The sequence below is a fragment of the Callithrix jacchus genome, chromosome 17, assembly GCF_049354715.1.
Source record: "Callithrix jacchus isolate 240 chromosome 17, calJac240_pri, whole genome shotgun sequence".
NCBI classification, from domain to species: domain Eukaryota; kingdom Metazoa; phylum Chordata; class Mammalia; order Primates; family Cebidae; genus Callithrix; species Callithrix jacchus.
Window position 1 is genome coordinate 54,230,149 of NC_133518.1, and position 16,390 is coordinate 54,246,538.

Here is a 16,390-nt window from a genome sequence, read left to right on the forward strand (position 1 = left end):
AAGACGGCAGGTTCAATTCACAAATATTTATGAGATGCCGACTGTACAAAAAAAGATCCTGCCCGCTATAGGTGAGGTCACAAAGAAGATCAAGACACAGTCCATACTTCAGAGAAGATACATTCATTCAGTGGCCAGGACTATCTTATGCACCATACTTTTATTCAAACCAGATGAGACAACTGTTACAATAAATCGATTTAGTTTAGAAAAAGGCCCTCTCACGAACTGACTGAGAAACCTTGTGGAGAAAATACTCCTCAATTTTTGGTGCCCATGAAAGGGGTAACTTTAAAACCACAATGGCCTTAGCTGGAAGCGGGTGGTCAATTGCCAGATACAAGTGAGTTCCCCGTTTCCCAAGGGTCGGAGCTCCGTTTTTTCGGGGGAAATGAAGCGAAGCCTGGCGGGGGGGCTCCGTTCCTGATCGCACTCACAAGAGGCTGTCGTGCGGACCAGAGGGGGCGTCACTTTCCAGGGACTGAGGCTCTCGCACCGCTATCACCGCGCGAACAGGAGGAAGAGACCCAGTGACGCGTGGCTGAGGTCCCGCGGATCCACCTCAGGACACTCAGGATAAACTAGGCCACGTGGGGCCCTAGACCCTGAGGAGGGGCGCCCTTAATGACTAGCCGACCCGCGTATCTAGTCAGCCACGCTCAGGGGTTACTGTCATCAGTTCCTAAATTCAACTGTAGGGGTAGGGCCAGGAGCACTCACCCCACACCCAGCTTCAAGTTTCGGAGGCAGAATATGGGAGGCGTCGCGGCACAACTCTGAGCCAATCCTGAGGACCTCGCAGTGGGATTCTCCGGGAGGAGTTCTTTTGTCATGGCACCGCCCCCGCCACTTCCGCTGGGAACCCGGAAGTTCCTACCCAACGTCGGAAGTCCCGCGGCCTTACTGCCTCAGGTTCTTCCTCCACCCCGAGACAGAGAAGAAGGCTTGCTTGCGAACCCCTGTGGGCGCCGGCTCGGCTTTCCTTGCGCTTCAGAGCGGTGTCCTCCCAGGAGCAGCGTCCTTCCAGACGCCAACGCCGGAAGCTCGGGTCGCGGCTGTGCCAGGAGAGCGCCGATCCGGGTGCGAGGTCGGTGCGGAACCATGAACGGGACCGCGAACCCGCTGCTGGACCGCGAGGAACATTGCCTGCGGCTTGGGGAGAGCTTCGAGAAGCGGCCGCGGGCCTCCTTCCACACGATTCGTTGTAAGTCAGCGCTCCCCACAGTTCCCTTCGGCCGCTCCAGGCGCCACATATCAACCCCTACTCCTTCCTTTCTTCCCTCAGCCCTTCAGATTCCAGGGAACCCCCTGCCAGCGTCAGTTACCTTCTCTCGAACCCCAAATCCTTTCGTACTTCGATTTGTTCCTTCTTTTACCCAGATTATTTCTCCCAAATCTTCGTCACCCCCTTCTATTCTTCTACCTCATAGTCTCAAACACTAGTTCCAAAGGTCATTGGCCTCTTTCCATTTCCATCCCTCCCCGACCCCCACCTCGCCCCTAAGGCAAACCTTCCCCTCCTTCACCAGGCAAACCTTTCTTATCCAGGTCCACTTCTTCCCCCTCGACACCCCTCTTCCTCCTTTCCGATGCTCCCATCAGGGTTCCCCACATTTAAAAGACAGTTCTTGTTTGCTGTGAGCCTCATCCACTCCCTCCGAATCCATTCTCTTCCCTGTTTTCCTCCTCCGACCTGGTCCTGGACACCCAGATACTGTGCTTTGTCCGCTCTACGGCCAAAGAATTGGCAACCTCTCTGTCCTCATCAGAGTCTTTTTCCATCTCCTTTCTGTGCTTCCTTTGACTTGGATCTCTTTTGAGGTTACCTTTACCACCCTGGCTTTTCCTCCAGACCAAGTTCCTTGGTCAAATTAGAGTTCGTGAGCCTGGGGTAGGTTAAAGATTGGTCTATGTTTGGAAGCAGAAGAGAGCAGGCGCAAGGAATGCCGAAATAGTCATTACGCCGGACCTTTTTCTACAGATTATAGACTCTGTTGAGCGAGTGCACTTCCACCCTATGTCCTGGGTGAAGATTTGGCAGTTAGGAATTGGCTGACAGAGCATCCCTCCGTGATTCATGAACTTCTGGTTTCCGTGGCACTAACGCTGTTGTTAGGACTTGTTTTTGTCAGAGGACCTAATAGATGTGACTCAACACACGTGAAGAGGGCGTCTTAGATAATGAAATTCCATCTTTGTGTGGTCACTTGCCATGCCATTACTATGCTTCCTACTGACAGATCCAGCACTTTCAGAGAGAGGAGATTGGGAATGAGATAAGAACATCATTTCCTGAACAGTTTACTAAGTTGATGTTTTCTTCTGGTGAAGGGCAAGGTGGAATTTATCATATAGTTCATGTGTGCACCTGGCCTGCAGTTTGAGGCAGGTGTGAATGTGAATTAAGATGGCTATTCGTGTTGTACTCTTAACTGCAATTTAGAAACATGAGTAGGATAAATTTTGGAGATACAGTTGTCTGCTCCGAACATCTACAGAAGTGTCTTGGTTAAAGCTGTGGAACTGGCCAAGAGTGGTGGCTGACACTATAATCCCAGTACTTTGGGAGGCCGAGGCAGGCAGATAGCTTGAGCCCAGGAGTTTGAGACCAGGCTGGGCAGCATGGTGAGACCTCATCACTATTCTTTTTCATATGCTATTACTTTTGATCCTCACAACCCTAAAAAAGCAACTTATTATGGATGATGAGGCATTAATTTTCATCTCTCCCTTGGGAGAAGGGAATGTCTTTGTTTAATAAAATAACCTGTAAATTTCTTTTCCCCCCTAGAATAACTCAAAGAGGGTCAGAGGAAAAGTATGTGGAGGTGTAGATGAAACAAGATTGTCCCTGAGTTGGTAATAATTGAAACTGGATAATGGTACACCAGGGCTCATTGTACCATTCTCTCTACTTTTGTGTATCTGAGGTTTTCCATAATGAAACAGGTTCTTAAGGCGGAACGCAGTGGCTCATTCCTGTAATCCTAGCATTTTGGGAGGCCAACGTGGGCGGATTGCCTGAGTTCAGGAATTTGATACCAGTCTGGGCAACATAGTGAAACCCCGTCTCTACTAAAAAATACAAAAAATTAGCCGGGCGCGGCAGCATGCATCTGTAGTCCCAGCTATTCGGGAAGCTGAGGCAGAAGAATGTCTTGAACCCGGGAAGCAGAAGTTGCAATGAGCTGAGACCATGACATTGCACTCCAGCCTGGGTGACAGAGTGAGACTGTGAGACTTTGTCTCCAGAAAAAAAAAAAGAAAGAAATAGATGTTTAAGAATTCTAAATTAGTTTTATTTTCTATTCATCTGAGTAATAACAGTTTAAATTCTTAAATGGAGATGCCCAGGAAGCCTTATTATTAGTAACCTGGGGGATAAGTGCTTTGTTTCCTTTCCCTTTAGATGATTTTAAACCAGCATCTATAGACACTTCCTGTGAAGGAGAGCTTCAAGTTGGTAAAGGAGATGAAGTCACAATTACACTGCCACATATCCCTGTGAGTTTATTTCATTGTTTTTTTTAAATGTGGGATCACAGTGAATTCTTGTCATTTATATTGTTGCAATTTAAACTTCCTACTTTTAAAAATGTTTAGATTTCTAAAGTGGCAACATAAGCAAAAAAGGGATTTGGGGGAGTGGGGTGGGGTGGACTTCATGCTAGGCAGGTGCTTGATTAAAAATAATTCTTGTAATCCTAGCACTTTGTGAGGCGGAAGTGGATGGATAACTTGAGCTCAGGGGTTCAAGACCAGCCTGGGCAATATGGTGAAACCCTGTCTGTACAAAAAATACAAAAAATGAGCTGGGGGTGATGGTGCATGTCTGTGGTCCCAGGTACTTGGGAAGCTGAGGTGGGAGGATCGCTTGAGCCTGGGAGGTAGAGGTTGCAGTGAGCTAAGATCATGCCACTGCACTCCAGCCTGGACGATGGAATGAGACTCCCTCTCATTAAAAAAAAAAAAGATTCTTTGTCATTTTGCCCAAGCTTCCTTTTCTTCTGTCTGCTACTGAGTAGACAAGGTTCCTGTTTGGACACCTAGCCCCACTTTTGATATAGCTTTTCTCCCAAGCAACTCTAGAGAGAAAAGGTCTAGGCGCCCTGCTGATTATATGGCCACAACAGCTCAGGAGTGTGAGGCAACCAAGCCAGGAGTTAAGGCAGGCAGGAGCCAGAGGTTTGGCACATTCCACTGATGTAGGGATGGAGAACTAAGTTAAAAGCTGGATTAAGAACCCTTGCAGAGAAAGACTTTTGTGAATTAGCGCCCAAGGCAGCACTAATCACGAAGCACCAGAGGATCACATGATGCTCTTAGTGAACATGTGTTATTGCATGTCACACCCCATGCTGGAACGTAAGTTCTTGGTAGCTGGTGACAGAATGAAAAGTCTCTAGACAGGGAGATCTGGAACGCTTTGTACTGAGGAAAAATGGTCTGCCCATTCAAACTGCTGTTTGATTACTTTTTGGCTTTGGCAGGTTACATCATCTCCCTTTGGACCTTAGTTTCCCATATGTAAAATGAAAGGTTTAGATAAATGGTCCCTAAAGTCCTTTCTAGCGCTATAGTTTGCTATATAAATAAGCAAAGAGCCAAGTGGTTTTTGATTCTAAGCAAGGCATTAAATACTATATTTGACAAATATTAATGAATGCCTCCCACACATTGGCCCGTCACTAGGCATGAAGAATACAACCTTGAACAAAACAAGCACATTTCTTGCCCTTGTGGAGCTTATGGTCTGGAGTTTAAATAAATACTAGAAAATACAGCAGTTATTCTAAATCAGGGGCGGCTTCCTTAAGGAAGTAACCTGTGAGCAGATCTGGAGGTTGGATAATTTAAAGAGAGCTGGCAGGATATAGCCAGAGAAGCCTTGTTAAAGCCCAGAGGCAGGAGAGAGCTTGAGGATCTGAGAGAAGCCAATTGCCTTCTGCTTTGAAGCACATGCCCAGGGGCATCTGCTGCAGGGTAAGGTGGAGAGCCAGGGAAGGGCCCAGTAGTGCAGGGTTTCCTGGCTAGTTTAAAGATTTTATCCTTTGGCTTGAGAGCAACTGAGGAGTGATTGAAAGGCTTAGGCAGATGAGTGACCTGACTGATTTATTCTGAGCCAACCAGGATAATGACCTGCTCTTGGAAAATGCTCTGTTGGTTGCTTGCCTTGAGAAGGGGAAACCTTGAACTCTCTAATTTCGAAGAAATAAAGGGATCACTCACAGTTGTACCATATAGAGTGATAGCTCTGCTTAGTATAATGCAAGTAATAGTTCATTTGTTTTTCTCTCTCGGAACATATACAGTAATTTAAAATTTTTATACTACCTTTCTTGACTACTTAGAATGCATTGCACATTTACAGATTCTTGCTATATTATTTCTCCTTTATTTTTGCCTGGGAAACCAGAAGGAGTTAAAATAGAAATCAGTTCAGTCTATTCTTTTTAAATAGCTCGAATAAAACATTTCATCAGGTAGAGTCATCTGTAAATTCAGTTGGTATTCATAACTGCTATGTTTAGTTTGATCATCTTATACTTTTGTGGCAAATAGGGATCCACGCCACCCATGACTGTGTTCAAGGGGAACAAACGGCCTTACCAGAAAGACTGTGTGCTTATTATTAATCATGACACTGGTGAATATGTACTGGAAAAACTCAGTAGCAGCATTCAGGTGAAGAAAACAAGGTATGTGAATAGCTAGATGCAGGTTTATATCATGTTTCCAAACCTGTCTTATCTATTTAGTTTTTATAAGGTTGTGAACATCTGCTTCCTTATAGTGTTCTGTCAATAATCTTAACAGCTCTACCTGTGTCTTCTCAGACAAATCAGTAAAATATGTCTTACTCAAATATAATAAAAAGAAATAATGTTTTTAAGACCTAAAACATGGGAACCATTAGGGAAAGCGATGTACTTTATAATTAAGCCAATTCTGTTAATCTCATGATTGCTACAGTACCACCTAAGGAATAAGATAACTTATAGACTTATAATTATGAAAGAATAATATATACTATGCTTCATTGGAGTGAGGACATTAATTTTTTACAAGATATATTTGAGATCACTATAATACCAAAATAAAACTTTGCCTGTTTTTTAATATAGTGAACTCTTTAATTCAACAGTTATTACATGTCTAAAATGAAGCCAGTTAGAGTTAATTTGAAAATAAAAAATGCATTCTATAAATAGAAATAACTGAGTGGTTCTATTTTTTACCTTATAATACAGTATTATTAAGAGTCAAGGTCTCTTGCTCTGTCATCCAGGCTAAAGTGCAGTGGCATGATCATAGCTCACTTATAATACAGTAATTATTATAATACAGGAATTAAATTATAAAGATTGTCACAACCTGATTTTCTTTATGTTTCAGTAAGCCATTTTTTTGTCCCTTACTCATTGCACAGAAAATGAAAATAGGTAGCATTTATTGAGGGGCTGTCATGATGCCCCAGGCTCTGCTAGATGCTTTCCGTGCATTGTTTTTGCTAACAAGTAATTTTTAGAAAGCTGCTATTATTATTTTTTACCCCTTTTTATTAAAAATATGGAGTGCTTCATGAATTTGTGTGTTTTCCTTGCACAGGGTTCATGCCGATCTCTGTATTGTTCCAATTTTAGTATATGTGCTGGCGAAGAGAGTATGAAAGATGTATGATTATCTTTAAAAACAAAAAGAACATATGGAGACCGAGGGTTAGAGAGCTAGACCCACCCTAGAAAGTGTGCTGCAGAGTCCTTGCTCCTGCCTTGCCACTCTGTTTATTTGTGTTCATTACCTACAGTGAACCAGGTGCTACTGTTACTCCTCCAATATCTGATGGTTGTGGTCTATCCCCTTACTACTCAGTGTGATATGGGAACGAACAGCATCATATCATCTGGGTTCTGTTGGACAGGCAGAATCTCAGCATCTATTAGATCTGAATCCGCAGAGATCACCATGTGATTTGTGCATATGCAAAAGTTTTACAAGCACTGAGCTAGTCCATTTACAAGAGAAATTGTTAACTGATAGAATATTCTCAGCTTGGGGTGGAGCTCTGCTTGTCTGTGAGCAAGAGCTGGCATGTGATGAAATGAATAAGCAGTATATAGATAATGGAAAAATTTGCAAGCTGGGCAGTATTTTAAGAGCTAGTTCATTTAGGAACTCATGCATTCATGATTATAACTACATAATGATGTTTCAGTCAATAAGTGAACTACATATATGACATTGGATCCTAATGGAGCATGTATGGAAACCTGATATATGGCACCTGATATGGCATTGCAGATCAAGTAGGGGAAGTGATTGATAGTCAGTAATGATGGAACATTTGGCTTTTCATGTGAAAAAATTATATAACATGCTATCTATGTTTGTGTAAGTACACTCTGATGTTTGCATTATGAAATCACCTCATGATGCATTTCTCATTGTTAAGGGACGCATGGCTGTATTTTCTACTAGTAAATGGATTCTCATAGTTGCATTGTATCCTACATTGTTTGCTATAACGTTTGAGCTCATTGAGGGCTATGAATATTCTATTCATCTCTGTATCCCTGATGCATAATATAGTACTGGAATACAGTAGACACTCAAATGTCAAATGAATAGCTCACATGATAAAATTACAAATATCAGCATTTTGAAGTGGTCTGGAAAGAACATGGGGTTCTACAGAGACTTCTGAGTTTTCAGTCACCTGGAGAAATTTGAGAACCACTATTTTTGCCCCTTCTGATTTAATGTCTATATTTCCTTTCAGAGCTGAGGGGAGCAGTAAAATCCAGGCCCGAATGGAACAGCAGCCCACTCGTCCTCCACAGACATCACAGCCGCCACCACCTCCACCACCTATGCCATTCAGAGCTCCAACAAAGCCTCCAGTTGGACCCAAAACTTCTCCCTTGAAAGATAACCCCTCACCTGAACCTCAGTTGGATGATATCAAAAGAGGTAGAGAAATTTTCTGGATCCATGATAGCAACATGGAGATCACTTGACTGCTGTATTGATATGGTGGCTGGGGCATTCAATGCCATCAAAAAAATTTCTGCAGAGCTCACTGTTCAGAGATGGGGAGAGTGGGGCCCTCTGCCACTTATCTCATTTGACAAGGGTGAGTCCTGGAATAGTGACTTGAGTTTGTGGCTATCTTGGTAGCATTCTGCTTAGGGGCCCAGGATTTAAACAAGCGTGACTCCCATCCAAAGCTCCATATGGCATACCTCTTAAGGCTCTGGAGAAAGGATTCTAGGTGTTGGAGGTGAAGATTAAGTGTAGGTGGCAATATTTCTGAGCTCTACGTTAGTATAGCTTCTGGAGGGGCTGACCATGGTGCTGCACACTAGTAGTTTCAGCTACTTTCAAGGCTGAGGCAGGAGGATCACGTGAAGTTGGGAGTTCAAGGCCACAGTGTGTTTTGATCATGTCTGTTGGTAGCTACTGAACTCCAGCCTGGCAGTAACATCTCTTTTTGGCAGCGGGGGGAGATTAAAGTGCCATTTAAAATACTGTAAGCAAATGTTCTGTGCTAACACAAAGTGTGTGAATATGAGAGGCCATGAAGACCAATGGAAACAGATATTGGCCTAGAAAGACTTAGAGGTGTGGTTTGGTTGTCTCCACTGCAAACCTGAGACAAAAAGGCTTACCTTGACTTTTTCCTTCACGTGATGAATGGTTTTAGTCCTCCAGACTCTTTAGAAGTTGTGAGGCCAAGTGTCATGTTTCATATTTGTACGTTTTAGAAAACAAATCCATACTGATAGTAGGGAAAGATAAAGAGTCGTCCTTGGGAAGTTTGCCTTTTCCACCCTGTAGAAGGGCTGCAGACACTCTGCACTGTACATAGTTGTTTTGCCTCTTGTTTTTTTTTTTCCCCCTCATGGCTACTGGAATGCTGTTATGGAAGTTTTCACTTTGGCTGAATAGGAATCGAGCATGAGTGGTTAATTATTGCCAATCATGCTTAAAGGAGCCATAGCCATTTAAGGCTACATGGTATGTTTGGACAGGAAAATCTAGCATCTTTCTTGAAATGGTTAGGTAAGGCATGTTTTTTCTTCCCTATTTTATGTCTGTAAAAAACGTAGTACCTGACAGGCATGATACTTAAAGAGTGAAGAGGAAAAATGTTGTTTCACCATTTTTCTTCAGTCACCATGGCTCTTCCTGCAAGCCTCCATTTATTTGTGGGACATGAGAGCTGGAAAGGACCTTAAAGGCTGTCTGGCTTTCATTTTTCCAGAGTGGCTTAGAAAATTATTGACTTCTACTTGGGTGTCACTGCTGGTTACAGGTAAATCTAGAACAAACACTCAGACCTTCCAAGTCCTAGTCAAATTTATTTTTCAACCACTTTGCATAATAGTTGTTTTCTCTTATGTGAGAATGATGGTTTTATCCCATAGTTAATAATATTCATAATTTTTTTTGTTAGTAGATAAAGGCAAATTGACTTAATTGATTTTTTACACAGAACAGTCATTATTCTGAAACAGTCTTGCTTTTTGTTTATTTTGAGTGAATTTAATGTTCCCATTGATTCTGTTTGGTTTTGGTAATTTTCTGTTTTTTAAGGAATTGAAAAGAAAGACTTTGTTTTAAATGATTTCTTATTGCTGTTGGTTTTGCTGATTTACTATTTATAGGAGCTCCAATGTGTTGCTTTGAAAAGGGCTGCTGTGCTGACCCATGTCATATCATTTATTGCAGAGCTGAGGGCTGAAGTTGACATTATTGAACAGATGAGCAGCAGCAGCGGGAGCAGCTCTTCAGACTCTGAGAGCTCTTCAGGAAGTGATGACGACAGCTCCAGCAGTGGAGGCGAGGACAATGGCCCAGCGTCTCCTCCGCAGCCTTCACACCAGCAGCCCTACAGCAGTAGGCCCGCGGTTGCCAACGGAACCAGCCGGCCACAAGGAAGCAACCAGCTCATGAACACCCTTAGTAAGTGTGTGCTCCCCTTTATGACTGAGAGAGGGCAATAGGTGTAGCTTCTGTTTATCTTATTGCTAGAACCTATAAACCTAAAGACATTTAAGGCATTATTACAGATAATGTGCAGCAGAAAGGTGTGAGTTACTAAATAGTAAAAAAGGGAAATGAGATGAAAAATCTGTTCTTTCTATTCCCCACTGGCTCATACTGGTGTTTGTGAACTCTGGAAAATGCTAAAGCATGAGCAGGTAGGCTGTTTTTGCTTTTATACTGGGCTTTCGGGGAGCTACCTGCCATCACACTGCTCTCGGCCTCTTGGTCTTCTTTTTCTTTTGGAGATGAAGTCTTGCTCTGTTGCCCAGGCTGGAGTGCAGTGGCATGATCTTTTTATTTTTTTGCAGAGATAGGGTTTCCCCATGTTGCCCAGGATGGTCTGGAACTCCTAGACTCAAGCAGTCCACCTACCTTGGCTTCCCAAAGTGCCGAGATTACATGCAGGAGCCACCATGCATGGCCATTTTTTAAATTTTCAGTAAAGACAAGGTCTCTCTGTTTTGCCCAGGCTGGTCTTGAACTCCTGAGTACAAGTAATCTCCCCACCTCCCAAAGTGCTGGGATTACCATGCCCAGCCTGGGTGGCTTTTAATGGAGTTGATGCTAAAGTAAAACAGGAAAACAAAAACAAATTTACTTGTTTTGAAGGTGAGCAGAGGTCTAATTTTCTATGCTTTTCTCTCTTTGGAACCTTGGTGAATGTTCTCTTTTGGTATACCTTCCTTTGAGGAAGTTGGAAGGTCTAGAGGCAACAGTGGGGAAGTTAACCTAGTTAACACAACTGTTGTTGACCAGGCGGAGATAATCTGAGCCTCAGCACTATGGACATTTTGGGCCAGATAAGTCTTTGTTGTGGGAGGTGGTCCTGCACACTGTTGGATGTTTAAGAGCATCCCTGACCTCTATCCACTAGATGGCCAGTACCAATCTCCTCCCACCTCCCCAGCCCCATAACAGTCAAAAATGTCTCAAGACATTGCCATATGTGCCCCATCTTTAACATAGACCGAAGTATATGAAGAAAATCTGGCATTGTAGGTAGTTAGAAAAGGGGTGACTTCAGGATCAGCCCCCTGAAAGGGTTTTGTGGACCCGAGTCCTCAGAATAGACTTTGAAGAGAACTGGCTTAAAGATTAGCAATTCGGAAATACAGAAATTCACTTTTGTTACAAGTAGTATCAACTGGAGTTCTGTTAGATGTATTCCTATTGTATTAGATTGAAATGTTGAGAATTAAGTTCTTCTAAATTCTGCACAGTAAGCAAGAATCTGGGGCTTTGTAAAGCTTGTTAGTTCAGATTTGAAGTTTAAGGTAATGTGAATATCCTGGAGAGAGGTATGCCAGAACAGATGCTGCATTAGCATATTAATGGTGTTAACAGTAATCACTTTTCTTAATGGGAAACCTAACAATATTTTCTTAAGTTGCTTTTATAAAGCAACTTAATGTGATTAGTTCCAACAAATGGTGAATCAGTTATTTTAAATATATATATTTTTTTCTTCCCTTTGAGATGGAGTCTTGCTCTGTTGCCCAGGCTGGAGTGCAGTTGTGCAATCTTGACTCACTGTAACCTCCACCTCCCAGTTTCAAATGATTCTCCAACCTCAGCCTCCAGAGTAGCTGGGATTATAGGCATGCATCTCCACGCCTGAATAATTTTTGTGTTTTTAGTAGAGACAAGGTTTCACTATGTAGGCCAGGCTGATCTTGAACTCCTGACCTCAAGTCATCCTCCCACCTTGGCCTCCCAAAGTCTTGGGATTACAGGCATGACCCATTGTACCCGACCATATTTTAAATATTTTCTTGCTATTTATTAAGCCACTTCAAAGCTGTTTAGCATATTCCTTCTTTGTTCTACCCTAATAAGCAGTATTGCTGTGCTTTGCAGATGCCAAAAATAGCATCTTTTTTAAAATGTTGACTGCACTGTTTTGTTTCAGTGAGCCAAATATATTTTCTTCCCTAAGTTGAATTAATAAGGTTTTACTGTAGTGTGATATAGCCAAGGCAGTTAACCAAAAAATTGTGTGGAAATCATTTTTAAATTCTGCACTTTTGTTTGATTCTACTATTTGACTTTTTTTTTTTAATAGGAAATGACTTGCAGTTGAGTGAGTCTGGCAGTGACAGTGATGACTAGTGCTGGATCTTTCGAAATCTACTTTTTGGTGCACAAACATGCCGCAAGACCGGGCTACTTTGGTGTGGAGTCCATTGCCAAGAGGAAAATGTTATGGATCAGTGACTGCAGTAGGAGTTTGAGGCTCTGGAGCTCTCACATATTCAAGTCGTTAACTTGGTGGTGATGGGTGATTTTCTTGTGTCATTTTTGAACAATCTCATCTTTCAAAGTTTAAATAGACCTGTAGAAGAGCTAACAGTTATATTTCTATTTAGTTAACATTGTTAATGAAAAACAAGACAAATGATGTGCCCTGGTCTAGGTTACGCAAAGGCCGTATCTTCACCAGGCCAGGGATTCAGTTTTAAACCTCAGCAGCCATCAGTTTGGCCAAGTGGTTGACACCAGTGACATGAAAGTCTTTGAGGGCTAGGAGAGAGAGGGAAAACCTCAAACTACGTCATAGAAATATATGTGTTAAAACCGCTTTAAATCGTTGACACAAAGTGGTAAGGAAGTTTTGTCTGAATCAGCCTGAGAAGCCTGGACAGAAATGGATCTGAGAATTCAGAATGGAGTCCTTGAGTGTCAGCTGGTAAGGACCATCATTTACAGACTAAGAAAGGGAAGTACACACCGGCTTGTGGCTAGTCTCCCGCCCCCTCTCCGGGCTTTCCTCGCTCTTCTCTCCCTTGAATCTCATTTGTAGGAATCAAGAGATTTTTGTACATAGGACTTGTAGATGTACATTGGCACGTTGATTAGATTCTAAAAGACAAAAGTGTCGGGTGCTTCTAGCTTAAATTCAGATCCAGGCAGTCCCTAAATACATGAGACTGGGTGAGCAGATGAAACTGGTAGCTGCTGTGCTGATACATGTGACTCCGTTCAGTTCGGGCTTTTGGTTCTATGTGGAGCCGTACTAAGGATTCTTCAGTCAGTGGATTTTAGCAGGGGGAGGTAGTGCAAGAGAGGTGTGACCTCTCAGAACAAATGAACCAGCAGTAAGTTTCTAAAAATCAGAATCTAGATAGGAGTTCTGCAATATGAAATGAGCACATTCTTTGATAAGGCATTTCTGTTCATGCTTTTGTACCACTGTTTGTACCTGACTCCCCGACTAATTTGTATTTTTTATATACAACTAGAAGAAAGTCACAAGATTGTCTTCTACGGTGTGCCGTTTCCAAATGAATCTGTTGTTGCAGGAAACTGGTCACTAGTAAATGTTCTGTATTTGGTGAATGTGGAATGTGTGGTAAATCATCCTGTAATCAGTATGGAGTCGCCTCTTTCTGTAGTTTTTATGAGAATGTCCTGAGAAATTTTCATCCACTTTGGTTCAGCGGACATCAAGATAGTAATAATAGTTTTTCCTCCGCAGGTCCCTCCACTCAGATGGCCTCTCCCTTCCCTGCTAGTGGAGGGAAGCAGTCTGGACTTAGAAAGGAAATAGGTGGTCTGTGGTGGGGGCTTTGATGATAATTACACCTCATAGAGTCAACTGTTGCATCATCATAGTAAGCCCAGGGAGCTGTTGCCCAGCAGCATTCTCACACCATCTACCCTAGTGTAGGTAATAGGTCTACGCTAGGACCTCATGCTAGGTTCTCAGCCCATCATGAGATTTTGTGGATTTAATGGCAGGTAGGAACTTATTTAAGTGGATTGGTAATTGCTTTATAATTCCTTGGTAATGACAGCTCGGGGAAGGTTTCACAAGGTCATGATTAGGAGACATGAATTGTTACTGGATGTAGGAATTGTTTCACTGCCCTTAACTTGCTCAAACTGGGGCAGGTTCCAGGAACCTGAACTAAAGATACCTAGTTAAAGCTCTCACTCTTTTTTCCTACCTTTTGTCTGAAAGCCTTGATTTCTGAAGACAGACTGTGGTGTTTGGCATGTTGGGTCAAGACGTGTTTCTATAGGAAATGCTTGCATGTGGCACTGGCTTGGTGAGTCAAGCTTCCTGAGCTTCAGACCCTCAGGTCCTGCCATCTGTCCTGCCCAACACTGTATGGTTTTTCTTTAGCATGGCTTCAGTTTTATTCTCTGCACAAAGCCTTTGGTGGTTCTGTCCCTCTGCCCTCTAGCTTTACCCTCCAGAGTAAGAATCTTTTCTTTTTGGAAGTCAAGAATTTGGCTTCACAGATGGCTTCTCACAGATGCCCTCCTGCCAGCTAAACCAGACTTGTTCTTCCTGCCTCTATGCCTTCTCTCATTCTCCTTCTCTCCTGCTCCAAGCCCCTGTTCTGAGGCTCTGTGGAGTGCCCTGTGTGTACATACTGACTTTTTTTTTTTCCTTGCTTGAACTCTGGTTAGTATGAGCTCCTTAAAAGCAGGAACTGGGCTGGGTGTTGTGGTGACTCATGCCTGTAATCCCAGCACTTTGGGAGGCTGAGGTGGGAGGATTGCTTGAGTCCAGGAGTTTGAGAACAGTCTGGGCAACATGGTGAGACCCCATTTCTGCAAAAAGAAAAAAAAATAGCAGGGACTATTCTTATCTCTTCTCTGGGGTAGCCACAGGAATGGACATTCAAATGATTATAGCCTAGTGGGGGAAGGAGAAGGCAGAGAAAACTGCTCAGCCAGTGAAGTGCAGAGGATAGACATAAGAAAGCATTCCAGGCACTTGGAGACAGCCGAAAAGTATCCATGCTGATTTACATGAGTTAGAAGTCTTTAACTGAATTGTTAAAATTGCCTTTTCTTTGCGCTGTACAATGTCTACTGTACTGTGGGTCATTTAGACAAGATTAAAGACTTAATTAAATCTGGTGTCTGAAGCGCTTAGTAAGCCTTAGTAAAGTTGTGATTGAGGAAACAATACAAATGAACTAGAGATTTGTAATCATGCCACTCATTAATGATTTTATTTCTCTATTGGAATTATTTTTTCTATGTCAGAGGTTAACGTATGTGTATGTGCTTCGGTTGTAGGAAAACTTGAAAATTCCAAAATCCTTAAATCCTTATTTTCCTATTTGAGAGGCTCGTTCAGCAGGGTGTGTGTATGTGTGTGTGTGTGTGTGTGTGTGTGATGTATTTATTATATTATTTTGAAAGCGAATTAGTGTGTTACAGGGATAATGTTAGATACAGCCAAATTGGATGTTTCTATTTGGCAAGGAAGATAGGATTTCTGAAACTCAGGCCTTAACCAGTAGGTTGGAAGATAAGACCAATTGAAGAGTTATGAAATGTGAGTTTTTGTTGCTTCCATTAATTCTGTCTTGGTTTTGTTGTCTCGTTCTTTATTTTTAAAATCTTGTGCCTGAAAGTTGTTGTTGTTGTTTTGCTTAATTATGAAGTAGACATGCATGTTTACATTTATGTAAAATATTTTCTGTGTGAAGTATTTTTTGTTTATTCTCTTAAAAGATCACTATATTTAAATAAAAATGAAGGTCAGCAATACCTTTAACATCTTGGTGGGTTTCATTTTCTTTCTAGAAATCAATGATCAATATAGGTTTCTTTTAAGAACCTTCTGTGCTTAAGCCTAAATAGCTAACTAAATGGATTCCTTTTTAATTTGATGTTTATAGTCATTAGGAAGTATACCTTAGCTTTTAAAAGTATGAAATTCAAAACTAAATCACATCTGAGGCCATTTTACTTGGTCTGAAAAGGTAGGCTTAGTTTTGGGTCGGAGAACCATGCAATGGCTAAACTGAATCCCTAGACATAGCCTGTTGTCATTTTAGTTTACCAGATTCTTTCTGCCTGGAATGCCATGCCACACACACATACACCTCTGACCCCCAGCTGACATTTGGCTAGAAGTGATCCTTCCCTCCTGCTTCCATTCTATACTTTTGTTTCTGCAGTGCTCACATTTACCTGTGGTCATGGCTCCCATGCAAGACTGTATAAACTTTTAGGTGGGCAGTGGCCATATTCCTTTTAAATTCTCTGTAGCATCAATAATGGGTGCTCAATACATTTGGATTGAATTAAACTACATGTTAAGTCTAGAAATCCTCTACCACTTATTCTGCAATATGCTTGTTCCCTCAGATGGCAATAGGAGTTAGACTTGAACCATCTCCGTGGGGAAGCTGTGTTCATCACTGAAGGGAGACCTATCTTCATTAACTATTGCCTCCGTAATGTTATATAACAAACCATCCCAAAACTCAATGACTAATAAGCATTTATTTTGCTCACAAGTTTGGGTTGGCTTTAGACTGGCCTTGGCTGGACAGTTCTGGTCTTGACAGGATCCCTCATATGCCTGGCAGTT

At 42.3% G+C, this 16,390-nt stretch overlaps 2 protein-coding genes and 1 non-coding gene across 9 annotated transcripts in view; 1 reads left to right on the forward strand and 2 right to left on the reverse strand.

Moving 5' to 3' along the window:
- METTL6 (methyltransferase 6, tRNA N3-cytidine) overlaps window positions 1-864 on the reverse strand; it is a 42,955-nt gene extending 42,091 nt beyond the window's left edge. For all 7 annotated transcript variants that reach the window (XR_013528655.1, XM_035278346.3, XM_008983852.5 and 4 more), the window contains exon 1: window positions 721-864. The gene's annotated coding sequence lies outside the window, so the exon portion shown is untranslated. The remainder of the gene's footprint in view (window positions 1-720) is intronic.
- Window positions 509-15,568, forward strand: EAF1 (ELL associated factor 1). The gene is made up of 6 exons (XM_035278344.3): window positions 509-1,204; window positions 3,410-3,504; window positions 5,563-5,699; window positions 7,781-7,971; window positions 9,733-9,966; window positions 12,113-15,568. Exons 1-6 carry the CDS (start codon window positions 832-834, stop codon window positions 12,157-12,159), a joined length of 1,077 nt encoding a protein of 358 aa, XP_035134235.2. The 5' UTR covers window positions 509-831; the 3' UTR covers window positions 12,160-15,568.
- On the reverse strand, window positions 6,565-6,668 carry LOC118149016 (U6 spliceosomal RNA). The gene has a single exon (XR_004736190.1). It is a non-coding gene; the product is annotated as a U6 spliceosomal RNA (small nuclear RNA).
- Window positions 15,569-16,390: the final 822 nt, after the last annotated feature.

Bases quoted from the DNA above. Each gene is read 5' to 3' on its own strand.
- EAF1 (XM_035278344.3), top strand. From the start codon at position 832: ATGGCACCGCCCCCGCCACTTCCGCTGGGAACCCGGAAGTTCCTACCC. The intron at 3,505-5,562 runs GTGAGTTTATTT...TGTGGCAAATAG, and splicing joins TTACACTGCCACATATCCCT to GGATCCACGCCACCCATGAC. The intron at 7,972-9,732 runs GTAGAGAAATTT...CATTTATTGCAG, and splicing joins GTTGGATGATATCAAAAGAG to AGCTGAGGGCTGAAGTTGAC.